A 19,011-nucleotide genomic window follows, 5' to 3' on the forward strand; every position below is an offset into this window, starting at 1 on the left:
GTGCTAGCTAATCATGGATAATAAAGGTGACTTCTTTGCTGCTCCATCAGTGCTGGTTGCCCAGATGCCTAAGTTCTTATTTAGAGATAACTATTCATATTTTTGCTTCTTAGATGAATTTGTATTTCAGAAGACAAGTGAAATATCTGTATCTCGATTCAGTGTTTGTTTTTTAAAAGCACCTTTTGTTAGATTTCTGTTGTAGTAAGCGTAGGCTATGCATGGATGTTGTCTGTATGACTGTCCACATTGTCTTGATAAAAATATCTTGTTTAAACCAATTGTGTTAGCACCATTTTGGGTGTAAACCAAGCCCTTTAGTCTCCTAAATTTTGTATAAACCAGGGAAGTTTACTGCTAATAATGTGACAATTCCAGTTCAGTTCATAGAAAACCTATCTAGCTATACTAGGAAATCAGTTCTAGCCATGATGCAACAGATTAGCTGCTGATAATTTAACAAACAGGCTTGTTAAGTTGCTTTCTTACAATGTGCCTTTGCTTTCCTGATGACTGTTCTTCTGTTACATTTGTACCCTCCAAAAATACCCCAAATGCCAGTTCCATGAACTTTTTTTCAGATGTGCTTTTTATCAGTCTAGTGCTTCTTAAGGGCGTTCAGAGTTTTACTGGTTTCGGTCGGATGTTGCTGAAGTACCTGTACGCACAGTGAGTTGCAGAATCAGGCTGTGACGTGGTCAGTTCAACTGGAGCAGTACACTAACTATAAAATTCTATGTATTCCTCAGTTCTTTGGCCACATAATCTGTTTTGGAATTCAGTGCTTTCAGCATGACGAAAGTACTATGAAATTCAAAAACAGTAGCCCACAGGACACAGCAAGGTGTTTGGGTTTTGGGTGTTTTTTTTTTGGCTTGGTTTTTTTTTTTTTTTTTAAGGGAGGGAGGGGGAACAAAAGTATTAAAAATTTATTATTATTTAAATAAAGTAATAAAATACAGCAGGAAAATAATCTTCCTATAGAGGTAAATTACCTTCAACTTCTTTGTAGAACCTGTGGTACTGGCTACTTTGCTATTTAAAGCAAGTGTCTGTGTGTGGTGTGTGTGTGTATATGTAACCACACATAAACACTTGCTTTAAATATTTTTATATATTTATATAAAATATATATGTGTGTGTGTATACACATATATAATGTATGTGTGTGTATATATATGTACGTATGCATAAAAAACCCACGTTTTTATATACATAAAAAATTAGGACCTTCCCCCATATGATACTTTGATGCTTTTTCTTTGTTTTATTAGGCCTGGTCATGACTGTGTTGTTAGTCAAATTCACATTGATAGTGGCCTGATAGTGTTTTGTTGAACAAGCACTAATGTGATCATAATACACTTGTCATATTCAGAAAGAGTCCATTCTCCTAGAGTTTCTATGTACGTCCATTGACTGAGTTTTGGAAAACAAAAAGTATTATTGTAAAGTGGAATTTCTTCCCCCACCACCTTATTTCTACACCTCTTCAATATGTTTAACCCTTCATGTCCCCCCCCCCGCAACAAAACAGTTTTGTTTGTATTCTGTTTTGAAGAGATTCTGAACATTAGACATGTATTGCGCTTTGCTGAGGTGCAATGGAGAGTATGAGGCAACTATTATGCAAATTTTAAAGACAGGCCATAGAAATGTCAAATCCTGTATATTTTTTTCCCATAAATGATAAAATCAGTGGAATGGAGGATGCTTGCAAGACCAGTAGTTCCTTCACAAATAAATATTGTCAAAATTATGCTTTCTGAGAAGGCTAGGAAGTGGTAATAGTGTCTTTACATTTTGAATCTAAGAATATGCAAGAGATAGGGAAGGACTAAATTTTTCTTAGCTTACCTTTGGCAACATGGTTAGGTGAACTGTTACTCTACCTGTGAAAGCAGTCTTTCAAAACACACTGTGGGGAATTGTAGGTTAAAGCACTTTGCGGTCTAAATGTTCTGAAACCTTTGCATTTTTTCTCCTACACTGTTTACATTGTAAGTAAAATTAAAAAATCACTGAATTTAAAGTATCGACTGAACAAAACAGTGAATGAATGAATGTTGTAATTTTATAGTAGGTAGTGAAATTATCAGTCACTCATCAACCACAGTATTGACTGTAAAAGAATAACAACTAAGTTTCTTAGGTTGTAAATGGAAAATATTTTGAGTAGATCCACATATTTGAATGCATAGCTGACTATTAATGCTGAGGCAATTATAGAAGGAAACTCAGGATGGTTACAGAAAAAAAATCTAGGGATTATTTCAAAAACTGATTTAACTTTTCAATTTTAGAATTCCCTTTAGATGCATACAAGAAGAAACTATTTCTGTGACAAACTACAGTAAAACTAAGATGTTGTTTGATTAAATCTGTTTTCAAAATTGTCTTAAATTCTGAATTTAGACTTCCAACCCTGGGATCTTCCTTCTCCCTCTTGTCTTCCTCTACCCCCTATTCTTCCCCCCCCCCCCCCCGCCCCAAATGTTCTGTGTATTTGGAGTTGGTACAGAGTTGCCTTTTTTTTTTTTTCCCCTTGTAGTCCACCTTATACCCCAAAGAGCTAATAATTCTTTGCTTTTAATATCTCCTCTGAGTGTATCATTCTTGGATAGCTGAAATGGCCCTGCAGGTATAATCTCATAATTTTAAATTTTGCTGAAGGGGGATTTTTAATACCTGCTGCTGTAATGTTCTAAATTAGATCAGGAAACAATTTATGATTTTATTTTTTTGTTTAAAAATACCCATAATCTTGGATGGTAGGCAGCAATGAAATATTTGAGGTAAAAAAAATGGAAGACTATGGACTAAACATATGTCTTGGAGGTAAGGATGACACAGCATAAGTGTTCGTACCAAAAAGAACTGAGTTATAGGACTTGACCTTTCCAAATTAAGAGTTTGTGAAAAGTTCTGTGTCACTTTTGAATATGTGTGATGATCTAATTAAAACTGGTCCCAAGAAATGGATCTACAAAAGTGAGCAGTGCGTCTGCTATCTAATGTCCGGAAATTCCTAGTTGCTATAATTGATATTTTTGTTACAGTTACTCCTGAAATTTCATCCACTTTTTTTTTTTAAAAAGAATAGCAGATCTGATTTAGCTTAACTCTGTATCTTTCAAAGATTTTACTTAATGCATAACTCACAGGAATTGTACAATTTTGATTTTGATGATAGGCTTGAGTAAAACTTTATTGAAATGAAGTGCCTGTTGGCATAACGTGTTTATGCACTTGTTTTATTCAATTTCAGTAATGTTTCAACATGTGCTAATAAGTGTTGTAGCAAAACAATACCTGCTAGCTTCAGAAGGTTAGATTTATGCCTTGTTTTTTCACTATATACAGTCAGGTTGTTTTCTCATTAAACTAATAGAACATTACTATAGTCTGGTTTAAAAATAGAGTGGAAATAATGAGGTCTGTGAATTGTAAGTATTAGCCTGGCACAATATTTAAGTACACTCAGAACTTCACAAAGAGTACTTGAAATTACATTTTACACTCTCGGAAACGATTGTCTTACTGTGCAGACTCATTCAGTCGACAGAAATTACTTTCAGAACGTTACTGCTACAGCTGAAAGCTGCCAACATTGTTAAATGCATGCTTTTTCTTCAAGTTGAAATATTTACTGGTCCAAATGATACAAATGAGTAAAAGAAAACAGTTTGTGCTGCTAGAAGTACAGTGACAGCGTTATGCTTCGGAATAGTATGGCACCCCAGAAAACTAAGCACCTGAAGAATTCGATATTACGTAGTGTGTTGTATTTTTACAGGTGCCTCTGATTAACGAACTTGAATCCGCAATGCACCAGCTGTACAAACAGCGAGCTTCCCGCCTTGTCCAAAGACGACAAGATGATATTAAAGATGAATCTTCGGAGTTTTCAAGCCATTCAAGTCAGTCCATCTTGAAGGTTTTTATTATTCATTAAACAACCTTGTTTACTTAGTATGGCTTAATTTAAATGTAAATGTTAAAGTATGACTGTCTTAAAGCTTGTCCTTACTCTTGAGATGGATAGAAGCAAGTTTAAATTTAAAGTTCTCTAATCTGTTTTGTTTTAAACTCAAAGCTACTCTAATCCTGACTTCATCTCTCCTTTCTGCCGATCTTAACTGTATTTTCTCTTTCCTAGCACTCAAAATGTATGAGTAGTGGTAGTAGTAGTAGCAGCATGTGACTCCAGATTTTCTGCTTATGTCAGGACCTTTATTTTGACCTAGTTGAATTTGCAAATTTGCTTTAGCATCTACAACTAATTCTATACAAAGCCATGAAGAATTGTGCTAGAGAGTTGTTTTTTATATTATTCTGTAGGCAGCATAAGTATTTCATTTCAGACACCTAGCTAGTAAGGATCTGGAAGAGACTGTCGCCATTGTTAAAAATCAGACTAATAGAAAGTGATCCTCTGTGTGAAATATATCTTAAAATTAGCCAGTTAAAACACCCTTTTATATTTTTTTGTGAGCGTGGGGATAGGGGATTCTTGTTGAGGAGTTTTCTTGTGACAATCGCTCTTCGGTATGTAAAATTCTACAAAAATATAAATAGGAACTTGGATGAAAATATACATTCCTTTGAGGGGGAACGTATAGTTCAGCATTAAATGATGGGTAAAATGTTCCATTCATACTAGTCTCCTTTCAGTTTTGGAGAGCCTCCCGTTTTTAAAACTGGATTTCTTCCTGTGCTATTGCTGTGCTCTTGCTGACCTGAAATTCAATAATAAAAGCTGTTTCCTAATCTGTCACGATGTGTGCAGCGACAAAGTTCTGTAAATGCCATTACAAATAATTTATTGAGCTTGTGTTAAAGCTTTAGGGCATCAGAGCTGGTCATTCCTTTACAAGAGTGGTCAGCATAAATGCTCCTTTTAGGACTTATTTGGAGCCCCAGGCATCACGTGTAGCCCTTACAGTTTTCCATGAAAATGCTGTTGTGAGGACCAGAAGCCTAGTGTACTATAAGCAGTTTCTTAAAAGAAGATTAAATGGACTGTGTTGGACTGGGGTGTGATTGTGGGATAGGAATAATTGTCATTGTCAAGGTAGGGTTTTAAAGGGTGTTCTTATCTGTATATCTGGGAGTCCTGAGGATGGACTCTCTCTTGAAATAGTTCAGTTCTGTCTTTTACGTTATCACAGAAACGAGGAATAGATGCCAGGCTGGATTTGATGTTTGTTGCGGACATAGGCAATCTGCTTTTCATACAATGTGTCAGAACATCACTAAAGGGCTAGAAGTGGGTTTAAATTTGTCTGCCAATGTTTGCTTTATTTCTTTGTAAAGACATGTAGCTCAGCTTTGAATAACATTTAAAAAAATTGGATAAATGATGGCTTCATCCATATGTTAAAGTTCTTAGTATTTCTTTTATGGAATTATAGTACTGATCATCATTAATATTTTTAATGATGGATTTGTAAATCAATTTAGTTAGAACATGTAAATCTACTCCTGTAATTTGGGTAGACTTTTGTTTAAATTTTGTTTATATTTTAATGGGTGGACTTGAGTGCTGGCTAATACTCATTCCACTTTTAAGAATTGACCTAAAAAGGATAAACTGGAAACTTTTTTAGGCCTGCCTACCGGTTGCTAATCAGTTTCACTGATTAGCTGTATTGTTTTCTGTAATCAGAATGTACAGGTCTGTTATTGAATTGCTGTTTAAAAAGGGGAGGGGAGAGGATTTATTTTCTAGTAGATTTGATGCATTTGAAATTTTGGGTAATCTAAAGAATACAAACTTTATCTCAGTGAGAGATGCCGTATGAATAGAACTCTGAAATATCGTATATTTTAGCTCTGTTCACTCTTCTCTGCCTTCTTTTTTGTTCACTTTACTTTCAAAAGATGTATATGCTGAACACATTTATGTAAGCAGCATTTTTTTCTTGGACCATTCAGTTTAGGCAGTTTCTATTAAAATTGTTGACTTTATATAGTTGAGCATTGTTGTGAAAGGGACAAGAGTGAAGTATGGTGAAAACAGTCTTCTGTTTGACTTAAAGTGGAGATTTTTCCAAACTCCATTACTTCCTCTTTTAACCTCTAGACTTGTGAATTCAGACTTCAGGGTGCATCTTTTTGAAAACCTCGAGTTTCTACTTCAAATTACAACTTAGTTTTGAGTAGGTAAAAGGCTCTTATGAAACTGCCTACAACACATCATATAATTGTAGATAAGCATTTTAATTTTCATCAATATAATTTTACAGATAAAGCACTGATGGCACCAAATCTTGATTCTTTTGGACGAGACAGAGCGCTCTATCAAGAACAAGTGAAGCGGCGGACTGCGGAAAGAGAGGCTAGAAGGTAGAGTGCTGAGATTTCTTGTCCGTTAGGACTCTTTGCCAGCTTGCAGAATACAGTTATCAGTGATGCAGGAGTCTTGTGTGACACACTAATGCAGACAGCAAGATCTGCTCCTTTCCTGGAGAGCTTACAAACTAGACAGAAGCAATAGGGGAGGAAGAAAATACTTGAGCTGCAATGCTGGGCAGGGGTATCCCTAAATAACCCTACTATCATGTAAATGTATGAAACAAGTGGCCATTTTAAATAATGCTGATTTAAATCACTGAAAGAGAATATAATAAACCCATTCAGCATCTACATGATCTCTGCTGGTTTCTCTTCCCTCCCCTGTTGAGACAGCAAAATAGTGAAAGTTTGTTTTCACTCCTTATATTAGAAGTTAGGACAAGCTTAGGCAAGTCTGTTTATTGTACAGGAAAAAATGTAATAGCTGTTTCCTGCTGCTGCTCCTTTTCAGAGCCCGTCGTAGACAAGCAAGAGAGCAAACTGGGAAGATGGCTGATCACCTTGAAGGTCTCTCCAGCGATGATGAGGAAACTTCAACAGATATTACAAACTTCAATATGGAGCGAGGTTAGAAAAACTACTGAGGCTTATATAATAAAATATAGAAAATTCAGCTAAAAAAAATCAGCTCAGAAGCAGCCCTACATATATATTTCACCATATCTTGGTGAAAGTTTAGGAATTGTTCCTTGCTGGATCATCAATGTGACCAAGACATTTTTTCATACCAGCCTGTTGTGCAGTTTGCAGCTAACTAAATATCCTATCTGTAGTGAGATGCTTTCTATTTCATTCAAACCTGCTTTTGTATCTTCAGTGGATACTAAGTCTTCTCTCCAGTTTGGAACATGATTTATCATTCTCCAAAAATCTGCTGAGAATTGATTATATGCCAACACATTATTTTGCTTTACATGTAGAATTTTGAAGACTTTGGGAAACTTTTGTTGCTTGTGAGGAATTACATTCTGGAGTTTTGCATAAGTGTCTAGAAATGCAATGACAACATTTTTATAGATCCTTGTTACAGCCTGACAAACTCTGCAGAATTTAAAGAACGATGTTGACTATAAAACATTGCAGAAAGATCTCGTAGTGCTGACAGATTTTAAATTCATCTGCAGTTTTATGACTAGTTTGTTCAAAGTAACTCTTACTGTAATTATGCAATAAATGGGGTTGTAAGTTAAGCTAATGCTTCTTGAGCATTGGGGGAATTGCAAGAATCTTGAGATTTTGGGGAAGTGCGGATAGTTTGATGGAGCAGTCAGCTTTAACAGTGGCAGATAAAAGGGAAACAATACTAGAGGTTACTGTGAGAGCAGTAATGGTAATCCTGTTACCTTCTCATCTTGAACCTGAGTACAATTATTACCATCTCTCGTTAAAGAGAATTTAATCAGATTAGAAGAAATGCAGACAAGGGGAGCAGTGAGAACTACATATGTAGGCTAGTTTGTATGAGGAGAGATGAAACAGTTCTGGACTCTTCAACTAGAAAAAGAATGGCAGAAGGTAAATGGGGATTTACGGTACTAGAATAAAAAATAAAATTTGGAGATTTGAGAACACCTTTTTTACTTTACAGTGTGAGAGCTTAAGGGAAGTGATCAGATAGGTTTAAAGTAAACAAGTCATTCTTCACAGAGACAAAAATGCCGAACTCATGCTGTAGCTGGTTGTGGAGACACAAAGTATGAACAGATTAAGAGAAGCATTTAAATGAATTGTCAAGCAGCTGGATCCTTCAAAAGGGCAAATGTTCTGCATACCTTTGGTTGATCCGCCAAAATTGTGGATGCAAGTAGAGAACTCTCTTGATAAATAAAGTATCTGTTCAGAGTTGTTAGGTGCTATAATTAACTTCACGAAGTTAAATGATACAGATTAAAAATTCAGTGTGGCTGAACTGCTTTTTGTAACTCTGCACTTTTTTGTGTATGAAAGCTTTCTGCAAGAGTTTTGTCAGTTTTTGAATAAGTATTATATTTCTAAAGCTTTTATTTATCATTCATAGCTCTTATGTTAGTCCATAATCTGCAGTGAGCTATGTGGGACAGAAGGATGCACCTTGGGCCTGCTAATTTTTTTGTAGACTGAGCATCTTTTCTAGATCTCAGTGTGAAAAGTGTGTTTGTATGACAGCGTTCCCTCAGCCCTCTCTATGCCTCTTGTGTGTACTAATGTTAGTCGTGCAGGTAACTGCTGTAACTTAACATTTAAAACTGTGTGGCCACAGCAAAAATGACTGGCTAAAATAAAACTAACCCTGGGGAGTAGAAGAGGCAAGAGGAAAACAATACACAAAGAAATGAGAAAATATAATACATGGGGGAAAAAAAAATTGGACCATGTAGAAAACTGGTAGTGTAAGTATGATAAAACATAACAAATGTGCTAAGGGAGTGTAATGGTTGCTCAGTGCTAATGGACATGTCACATGTTCAGCAGCTTAGTGTGGTGTCTGCCAGGACTGCTCTGTCTCGAGTGCTTGATTCAGTCAGCTTGTCTCAGAGATGCTCTGCTGCACTTGGATGAACAAAGTTGTAGAATAATTTGGGTTGGAAGGAACCTGGAAATCACTTGTTCCAAACTCCCACCCAAAGCACAAGACCAGCTTTGAAGTTAGATCCACATTGTTCTCTTGCCTATATGAATACAACCCAATTCATCATCAGTCCAGCAGCTGGTAGACTGGAAATGATTGTATGAGGTGTTTAAAGCAAGACCTGCGACAAAACTGTACACCAGGTAGTACCTATGTGCTCACATTTTTATTTTCTTGTATATTTGAGGCAGAAGTAATAAAATCTTTAGAATAGAACCTGATTTTTTATTTTTATTTTTATGTTGGCAGCAGTTAAGTTTATGCCGTTCAGCTTCAAAGTCTATCTTGAAAGAGGTATTACAGGGAAAAGGTGATTAACTTGTTACCATGACTTTCTTTTCCTCATCAGATCGTATATTAAAAGAATCCAGCAGAGTTTTTGAAGATGTTTTGGAAAGCTTTTATTCAATTGATTGTATTAAGTCACAGTTTGAAGCTTGGCGTTCAAAGTACTATGCTTCTTACAAGGATGCTTATATTGGCCTCTGTTTACCAAAGCTGTTTAACCCTTTAATCAGACTTCAGCTGCTTATCTGGACTCCTTTGGAGGTAAGGTCCTGTGCAAGCAACTTGCACGTAAGCTTTTGTATAGTGGTTCTTTCACACTTCTGCAGAACAAAGTGAATTGCACCTTTGACGAGTCCTTCTCCTAAATGCATGTTCTAAGCATGAGGTTTGAAACAGGTGCCTGTCTTAGGGTGATGTGTTTTTCTGATGAGTTTCTGGGCTGTTGTTCCCCATAATTTTTTTTTTCCCCTGATTCCCAGCAGACCAGAATTAAATTCAGCACATGAGGGTACCTTCTCAGGGAGTATTGTAGACCAAAAAGCCAAGCAGCTTCTTCATTAATACATTTAGGTTTTAAAATACTTAAGTGAAAACAGTGATTCTGGAGATGTTTCTTCAGATGAAGTGGAACTAAGAAGCTGGTTATTTTGTTGACTTATGACCTATGTCCCTACATTATACACCCTTCCTTCTCTCACCTACCCATTTGTACTCTGTAGAACTTTGCCTGGCAATTTTTAAGTCCTCCCTGTAGTACTTGTTGCCCAGTTAGTAAGTAGGGAGCATGGGAGAAGCAGCACAGCACTGCTGCAACCCAGTATCCCTGGCACATGCACATTGTCCAGCCTGCATATGTGTGCTGACGTGAGCAGCCTCAGGACAAACAGTTCAGGTAACTTGACTCCCACTTTGTTCTTCCTAGCAGTGAAAGCCATCATAGGGTATTTTTGCTGCAGTCAGTAGCTTATTTTCACAGTACTTGTAGAAATTTACTTTTTTTCTGCTGTGTTGGTTTTTACTGGGGGATGGGAGAAGGTGGGTCAAGGCACAGTGCATAAGCCCTGTTTTGTTAGGCAACTAGACTAATAAGGCAGATTCTTTCCCCCCTTTCAAAGCTTAGCTTATCTACAGTAACTTCTGCATATATCTCAGCCTGTCTCAAATGACTGATTCTCTCCTTTCTCCAGAGGTGTATTTTCTTAACCACTAAGAGAATATTTGTAGAAGGTGATCTTCTACCTCCTCTGCTCTGACTGCAGAGGAGGGGAAGTAAGAGTCTTCAGAGGGCATTCAGGATATTTATTTTGCCTAAATGAGGGGGAATCTCTGAAAGGTGGCCTCATTAAACTTAAACCTGCTTTTGTGAATACTCCCTTCTCCCCATTTTACTTTTATGTGAGTTTTCAGGCTGGCAAAACAAGCTTAAGTTAGTTGGAGACAAGGTATAGAATTCTTAAATCTAACAGTTTTCACTGTTGTTTCTCCATTGTGTGCTACTGTCTCTATTAAGCATCTTGTTAAGTTAGAAAAATTACATGGCATTCATAAAAAGACCTTTTAATCAAGAAAGCATAGTTTTAGAATGCTTAATGCAAATAGACTGTATTTCTCACTTTTCCGCTAATCTGTGGGCTCTTAATTGGCTCAGGTATAATTAGAAGTTAAAATCTGCAGGGCAAGGGCTGTCCAAAAAAGGCAGTCCTATTTCTGCTATTTCCCTTGCATTAGATCTAGTGGTTGTGTGGTTGCAGAATGAATTGGTTTATTTGGCTGATCTATGGAAAATTAACCTTGCAACCCATCCTCTCCCAGGTTTTGGTTGGGAAAAATTGTTTCTTCATTCACTTCTCAGGAATCAGGCTTGCCTGTGTTTCTGAAGGAAATAGCACTGCTTCAGGTGGGGGAGCCAAGGCAGGAGGTGAAATAACTTGCCCGTCCTTATACCAGATTCCTTTGGTCTAGGTGTAGGTGAATACCTGACACCTATAGAAAAAGGACTGGATTTTCAAATTGTTATTGTGCTCAAATACTGTATACCTTGCTTACTTAGAACACTTTGTAGACAACTTTAAAGCAGTTCTGTCCTGGTTAGTTGGTATATCATGGTTTTGGAGTTCTAGCAGGTTTGAGGCTTTGTTGTTGTTGTTGACTTCAAATCTCTGTTTTGAAATCTGACCTCTTTCCAATTCATTTTATTAGGGCAAGTGTCGAGATTTTGAGACTATGTTGTGGTTTGAATCGCTGCTGTTTTATGGCTGTGAAGAACAGGAGCAAGAAAAAGATGATGCTGATATTTCACTATTACCTACCATTGTGGAGAGAGTTGTTCTCCCTAAATTAACAGGTATAGGGGTTTTTTCTTAAGTGCTTGTTTATGCTGTTAGATTTTACTGGTTTGTAAATTTTTGTCATGTGTGTCTGACTGCCTTACTACCTGTTTCTGAGTACTTGCAATTGAGGTTGAGTAATCCTTTGGTTGAGTAATCCTTTGATCTCTTACAGTGATTTCTGAAAATATATGGGATCCTTTTTCTACAACACAAACATCTAGGATGGTAGCAATTGTACAGAAACTAGTAGATGGATACCCTTCAGTGGTGAATGCAGAAAACAAAAATACACAAGTAAGTTGTTTTTATTTTCTTAAATATCTTGGATAAGTTAAGGAATTTGAATATATCTTGTAAGACACTATATTGGAAAACACAGCATGTTTAGTGAGGAACAAAAAGAATTTTGCCATTATTTGATGTTCTGCTGGCTAGTTGTAGAGAGTCAGGTAATGGCAGTAAATTAGGAGGAGGAACATGGTCAGTGAAGTTTGCCCCAAATTTATGGTAGAGATGAAAAGAGATATGAATAGTACTAAGGTGTAGCCTGTGATTTGCTTTAAAGGTCAGCTAAAATAGTTAGAATTTTTCTTTTTTGGATCTTTGTAACCTTTCCAAATCTGTTGTCATAATTTGCTTGCTTTTTTATGAACACAAGAACTTACTGTCATAAGTTCAAGTGCCATGCCTAATGCAATGTATAGAAATGCGTTGCCTGTAGAATAGTAGGAGATAGGCCAAAGTGCATGTGTGGGGGAGAAGTTAGCTGAAGATTAAAATGACATAAGCCTGGATTTCACAATAGTTAATTGTATAGCAAAGCTTACCATAAGGTAATTACATTGCCTTCAATTTTTATTAAAAGTATGAAATTTCAGCTCTAACTTTTAATTATTATAGGCTTCTGTAATACTTTCTTTATATGTGTGCTTAAGTATGTATACCTTTTACTGTCAGTCACAACAGTAATGTACTTTGTACAAATGTACTTTGTTGCTTTTAAAATCAAAATTTCAGTGGTTAACTACTAAGCAGTGCTTTGGACACTTCTTAAAAAAAATCATCTGTTTCAGATGCTTCTAAAGGCATTGTTGCTAAGAATGAGGAGAACACTTGATGATGATGTATTCATGCCATTATATCCAAAAAAGTAAGTTTGCTTTTAAATATGATCTTAGACCTCTTTATTTGCAAGTCAGTGCCTTTTTTCCATAGGTGCTAGGTTTTTTTCCCATACCTCTGTATGGTTCACTGGCTGGATGCAGGAGCTATATCATTACCATGCTGTGAGGATTAAGCAAGGACAGGCTGGGCAGAAGAAGGGAATACTTATAGAAAAGAACTGTGTGTGTGGGAAGGAGGAAGTTGGCAAACTTCAGACAGAAGTGGTCTTGGTTGCTCATTAAAGAAATCTCTTACTTTCCAGCATCTTAGAAAACAAGAACTCTGGTCCATATTTGTTTTTCCAACGTCAATTTTGGTCTTCTGTTAAGGTAAGTCAGTAAATAAATCTGGTAAATTTTTGGCCTAGACAGCGTAGCAACAAAGTATCATTCATATTTTTGGAAAATGGTAGATGAAGTTTTGTTTTAACTTCTGTTGAAAGAACTGTAGAGTAGGATTCTCAGCATAAGAACGCAGGATTCTTAGCCTTTGATAATGAACTGTGCCCTCCTTAAAAGCTTGCCAGATGAAAGCACATCCTTTTAAATTGTGCACTGTGGCTTTACTCAGCATACTCGACAACCCAGTTTTTTTTTTCTTAAAGGATGTCATTGTGCTTGTCAGAATAAAATATGTAGTGCTTTTCTTTCACTTGTGTGGGAATGAGCGAGCTTGGTTTATTTTTTTAATAGTGTGAGAAACTTCATGAAAATAACCTGGATAAAAAGACAGTTTTATATCCTCTTTTGTAAAGGTAGTTACTATTTGTAAAGTGTAAGAACAGTTGTAATTCTAGTTTCTTTGAAACGAGAAAGGGTGTGGAAGAAAAAGCCTGTGTATGCGGAATGTGTACTGTAGAGTTTTCAAAGGTATGCAAGAAGCTATAGCTCTTGTAGTTTCTTTCAAATGAAAGATTAGAAAAGTGAGTGTATGAGACCAATGGGGATTGTGCTGCTGACCTCCATGATCCTGCAAACAGAAAACTCTCTGGAATTTTCTATACAAGGTTACAGCAGTGAGAGACTGTATTCTAAATAGGTTTGCGATCACTTCACTTCCTTGAAGTATTTGGCACTGATTTTTTTTTTTCACTCAAAAATAAAAATGAACTTTTCTTAGAGCAAAAAATGCACAAAGCTCATTTATTAAAATGCTGATTTTAAGACAAACTGATTGCTTGTTTACAGCTTGTATTTCTTTTAAGAGTGAAGTTGCCTGCTTCTGGCCCTGTCTGTTGGAGCCTTATTTTGGAGAAGCATTAAAATTCAGCTCTCTTGTGCTAGCAAGTCACCTATAGCATCACAGAAGAGCAGAAATAGAAGCTGGGGAGGCAAGCACTCGTGTATTGTTTCCTCATGACCTGCCTTAACAGTAGACTGCTGGCAGCTCTCATTTGTACAAGGCCGGCAGCAGGTCTCTGCAGGCCGTGTGCCAGTGGGGGATAAGAGCTGTGCAGCCTGCTAAGCCAGCACTCCCCTCGCTGACAGCTAGTGTCTTTTGTGTCAGCGGCTTTTGGATGTAAGGGTACACTGACAGTGTAGCTGGGAATTTGATTGACAAGGGGCTGTGAATTTACCCCCAGATGCCATATGCTAGGCCCTGCTTGACCTGATATTGACTCTTAAGCTTTGTGAACAAGCTGGCTTAAAACTTTTAATTTTTTCACTGACTCCTTTTGTAAAACATGAGCAAAATGGAGATTTTTTTTCTTGTTGTATGAGAACTTGTAACACTCTATACTGGTACTTTTCAGGTTCTGAATAGATTTGAAGCTATCAAAAGGCATGTTTCCCTTGCTGACCTTGGCCATACTGATGCATTTGGAGAGGCTCTAGAGTATTGTTTGTCAGTACATTTTAAATACTTATTTTCCCTGTATTGTATTTTCAGTTATTAGGAAACTTTCTCCAGTGGTGCGGAATCCTTTCGAACAAAACTCTCCAGGAACTGTCAATAGATGGTCTGCTAAATAGATATATTCTTATGGCTTTTCAAAATTCGGAGTATGGAGATGACAGCATTAAGAAAGCTCAAAGCGTAAGTAAAAATGAACAAAATATTTAAAATACTTTCTAATTCAAAAATTCCAGTTGATGGAGAAGTGTAGTTTAAAACTTGATACTCTTGAAACTCAGCCAGTCCTGACTTTGATATTGCAATGTCAGTGGAAAAATACAGGTTTTTGTTGTTTTTTTTTAAATTTTTTTAAAGACACCAACTAAAGAATGAACCTTTCCTGGTTGCTACCTGTAGATAATGTAGGTGTAGTGTATGTTTTAGTGTTTTACCACTTGAATTTTGGACTGTTGTCTTTTTGTTGCAAGTTTCCCATGGTTTCACTTAATTGGGCCTTGTCACTGCAGTCTTACCTGGCAGATTTCCCAAATCATGTTGGATAGTTTTTAAAACGTTGGTTAACTTTGTTTTTTAACTTACTTTCTTGTGTTATGTCTAGGTAATTGCTTGCTTTCCTAAACAGTGGTTCACTAATCTAAAAGGAGACAAGACTATTTCTCAGCTGGAAAACTTCTGTAGATACCTTGTTCATCTGGCTGACACAATTTATAGAAACAGCATTGGTTGCTCTGATGTAGAGAAAAGAAATGCAAGGTAATTTATATTAACGCAGTTGCGTTTCTTGTGCTTTGTGTTATTTGGCTGATGCATACAAACATCAGTAAATATCTCCATACTGCTGCAAATCTTCTAAAATTTTCTTTGACTTCAAACTTAACATTCTTATGGTATAATAGATGGGGCTTTTTAAGGCGGTAGAGAACAGCAGCTGCTAGAAATTAGCAGATATTCAAAATACATTTTGCACTACTCCTTGATTCTGGAAACTTTTGTAGTTACTGTTTTTGGACTACTTCACCCTCTGAGCCTGTTGTTGATTCCTGCATAACGGCTTCTGAATTACAAATCATGCTTTTGAAATAATACTGTAGGAAAGTCCTGTTTTTACTTATGCAGCCTTTTTTTCCCCGTGATCTAAGAGTCTTTTTACTTCTGAAATGTAGAGACAGGAATTTCCCTTGAAGCATAGTGGACAGAAATCTTGGTTAAGGATTTTTTTTCTGGTATAGTGAATAACTTCCTTAGGTTAGAGCCTCAAAAATCCCTTTTTTTGCAGTTACTATGTCGGTTATTGGACATTTATCTGTTTGTTTCTAGAGTCACTTTTCAGTTTAGCATATGACTCATCCAGTTTTCAGAGAAGCAGAGCTTTGTGCCACGCTAGGTCGTGCTGAAACTACTTTTTATCCACTCCCAAGTTATGGCTTGGAAGTATGTGTCTGGAGTATAACAATAATGTCACATACCAGTTTAATGTCATGTACCAATTTAAATTTCCCCATATGATCCAAACGCAAAATAGACCCTTTACTCCTTTCTTTCTGAAACCAAAATGCCTAGTCTAGCATGGTATAGGAATTGAACTGAAGGACGTGAGAGAGAATCCAGGAGAGATTAAACTTTCTCTCTTTTGATAGCCAGTTTCTAAATATGAAAGAACTTTCTTTACCACTTGAACTTGTCTTCCAAAGCTTGGTAAAACTTTGTATTGGAAGATTAATAGCCAATTAATACATTTCTTTCCATGGTGAGTTTTAGTTTAATTAAATTTCTATGTTCTGACTTCCTGCTATTTCCATGCATTTCATAAATCTTTTCTCATTGCCCCTATTAAGCAGATGAAGTAAGTCTGCAACAGAAGTATAGCATTTTATACCTGAAAGATGTCATGTCTATTCATGTGAAAACCAGTACAGTTCTGTTTTAACAAATACATTAATTTCTACTGAGAAGACATGTTAGTTTTCCAAACTTTGGGTGCTTTTTTACAGATCAGCTAGTTTCATTTAAGATGAATTTTGGACCTCTAGTATTGTCTGAGAGACTTGCATTTCATCTCTGCCCTCCCTCCAAGATACTAAAAATGTTCTTAACAGCCTAGGAAGTAGAGACAACTCCCCACCCCCCGTCCCCAAGCAGTTTGTTCACTCTAAGCTACCTAGACTGACCTGAATCAAAATGCAGTTTATTTGTGGCAAGCTTACCTTTTTAAGGCATGCATGAAAATACTTGTGTGCTTGACTTTTTTTTTTTTTGGGGGGGGGGGGGGGGAGGCGCTCAAAAATTATTTGTTAAGAGCTGTGACTTATTTTATAGTCCTTAACTAATCCAAGACTTTTTCTTTAGACTGTACTACTTTCAGTATAAAACAAATGTATGATTTAATTCCTACTCCCTCTTTCTCTCCAGGGTTGCTACCCCAAAACAAAATTTTCAATTTCAGTACGTAAAGTTGATAACCAGCTTACTTTATCTGACTAAGCAAGCAGGGTGGAAGGTGATGTGAAATTATCTGAAACTGATTTGCTGTACACATTCATACTCATGATTTGGGGGAAGGAAGGAGATTGTCTGTTAAAATACTGATACGTGTACAGTATTGTTTAGTTTCTGTATTGACTTTTCCCTTTCCTCTTATTTAGGGAGAACATAAAGCAGATAATAAAGCTTCTAGCAAGTATCCGAGCACTGGATCATGCTGTGACAGTTGCGAATGATCACAATGTAAAAGAGCTAAAGATTTTAATAGAAGGGAAATAGAACTTTTCTGACAACTCATTTTGAGCTTTAAAACCATTCCTGATGTGTAATTTATGTACATATGTAAAGTTTCTTAAACTGTAAAGTATTGATCCTTGTTTTAATACAAAGTGCATTCTTATATACAGCATCCTTAAAAAAAATTTTTTTTGATTTCTTTGAAATTAAAAATGGAAACCCAAGATTATCATCTTTCCCGAAATCAGATTTTCCTCAAAGCTTCTCAGAATCTTGTTTACAAAAATACTTTGTACCCATGACTACGAGTCATATACTCTGTTAATTGTTCCATGGTTAACTGGAATGTGTATAATATATTATGTGTAATACAATGAATGCATATATTTATACCACCGTGTTACTTTCACACTGGATATAGAGATCTTTTACTGTTGACATAAGCTTTTCATTTGCTAAGAATTCCTCATTTTGACAATAAAATGATCATCATATTGGTCAAAAGGGCTGGCAAAACATGCAGATATGTGAAAATCATTTGACCTAAATAGTAGACTTTCAAATGGAACCAGACCTTTAAAAAGTGTCCGTGCTGGACTCAAATTGGAATAGCTAAACTTTGATTTGCATTTGGAATATGGAACTCTTAAGACTGTTCTTAGGAACAAAACAGAAAAGAAAACCCGAATCAGTACTTAATGATTTCTTTAATGCAGGCAGACAATAAGAACTTGTGATAATTGCACAAGTATATATGACAGCACTTACTAATCCCAAACTATCTTTCATTTTGGAGGAATAATACTTCACCTGTGGACTCTGGACCTTAATTTCTTGCACAAGTTGGTTAAACTTACTCTTTTGTCCCTTTTTTTTTTTTAATAACTTCATACATGGAACCTGTTCTTCTGATTGATATAGCTAAAGATGTCAAGCCAAATGAAGGTGAAGAAAATTTTCTCCCCCATGATTTGAAGCATTTATACTGTAGTAAATACTTCAGATGTTATACTTCCTGCTAAGTACATCTAAGAATACAGTCTTACAAAATGTTTAATTTACAGCTAAATTAAAAAGAAAACCCTTTAAATATATGCTGATTTACATTGAAACACTAGTGACTTGATTTTGGGGTTCAAAGAATAGTAACACCCGTAATAGCCTTGGATTAAGATCTATTTCCAGGTGTGCCCTACTTTTTTGGGAACTGTAGCAATAAATTGGCATACTGAATAATGTAAGAATCATTGTATTTTATGCTCATGTCATGTGGTATAAATGAGTATATGAAAAATGTACAATTTGTAACATGCACACTTCATTTGAACACTGAACAATTGTTTTTCTGATCTGTTGGGATTGATGGAATATTCAGAATATCTGCTTTTAAAAATTGTTTCAATAAACTTGTCTGTCAAGGAGCTGTTGCAGTATGACCTGGTAAGCTTCATTCCTTTAAGAAGGTGGTAAAGGCAAAAGATATGTATGCTGGCTGACTATTTTAATACATTTGGAAGAAAAAATAGTCCTTAGAAGGTAGATTTTTGGAGTGAACAAAAGTAATATTGTCTTTACTTTTGGAAAAAAAACAATAAGATTAGACTCTGGAATTTTCATATACCTACTGAAAGAGTAGTTAAGATGTTTCAAGAGCTTCTCGTGCTGGTAGTTGTATGAATTTTTTTCATT

At 36.1% G+C, this 19,011-nt stretch overlaps 1 protein-coding gene across 2 annotated transcripts in view; it reads left to right on the forward strand.

Annotated features, from left to right (window-relative positions):
- PAXBP1 (PAX3 and PAX7 binding protein 1) overlaps positions 1-18,743 on the forward strand; it is a 28,029-nt gene extending 9,286 nt beyond the window's left edge. The window contains exons 8-18 of one of the 2 annotated variants that reach the window (XM_067299200.1): positions 3,797-3,920; positions 6,249-6,348; positions 6,809-6,924; positions 9,315-9,514; positions 11,453-11,597; positions 11,756-11,877; positions 12,657-12,733; positions 13,010-13,076; positions 14,638-14,784; positions 15,203-15,357; positions 17,247-18,743. In XM_067299200.1, coding sequence (XP_067155301.1) covers positions 3,797-3,920; positions 6,249-6,348; positions 6,809-6,924; positions 9,315-9,514; positions 11,453-11,597; positions 11,756-11,877; positions 12,657-12,733; positions 13,010-13,076; positions 14,638-14,784; positions 15,203-15,357; positions 17,247-17,364 — 1,371 coding nt within the window. In that variant the 3' untranslated portion in view covers positions 17,365-18,743. Of the gene's footprint in view, positions 1-3,796; positions 3,921-6,248; positions 6,349-6,808; positions 6,925-9,314; positions 9,515-11,452; positions 11,598-11,755; positions 11,878-12,656; positions 12,734-13,009; positions 13,077-14,637; positions 14,785-15,202; positions 15,358-17,246 lie in introns of those variants that run through there. The other variant, XM_067299207.1, reaches the window with a different exon arrangement.
- Positions 18,744-19,011: the final 268 nt, after the last annotated feature.

Source organism: Apteryx mantelli, chromosome 1 (genome assembly GCF_036417845.1).
Source record: "Apteryx mantelli isolate bAptMan1 chromosome 1, bAptMan1.hap1, whole genome shotgun sequence".
Classification (NCBI taxonomy): domain Eukaryota; kingdom Metazoa; phylum Chordata; class Aves; order Apterygiformes; family Apterygidae; genus Apteryx; species Apteryx mantelli.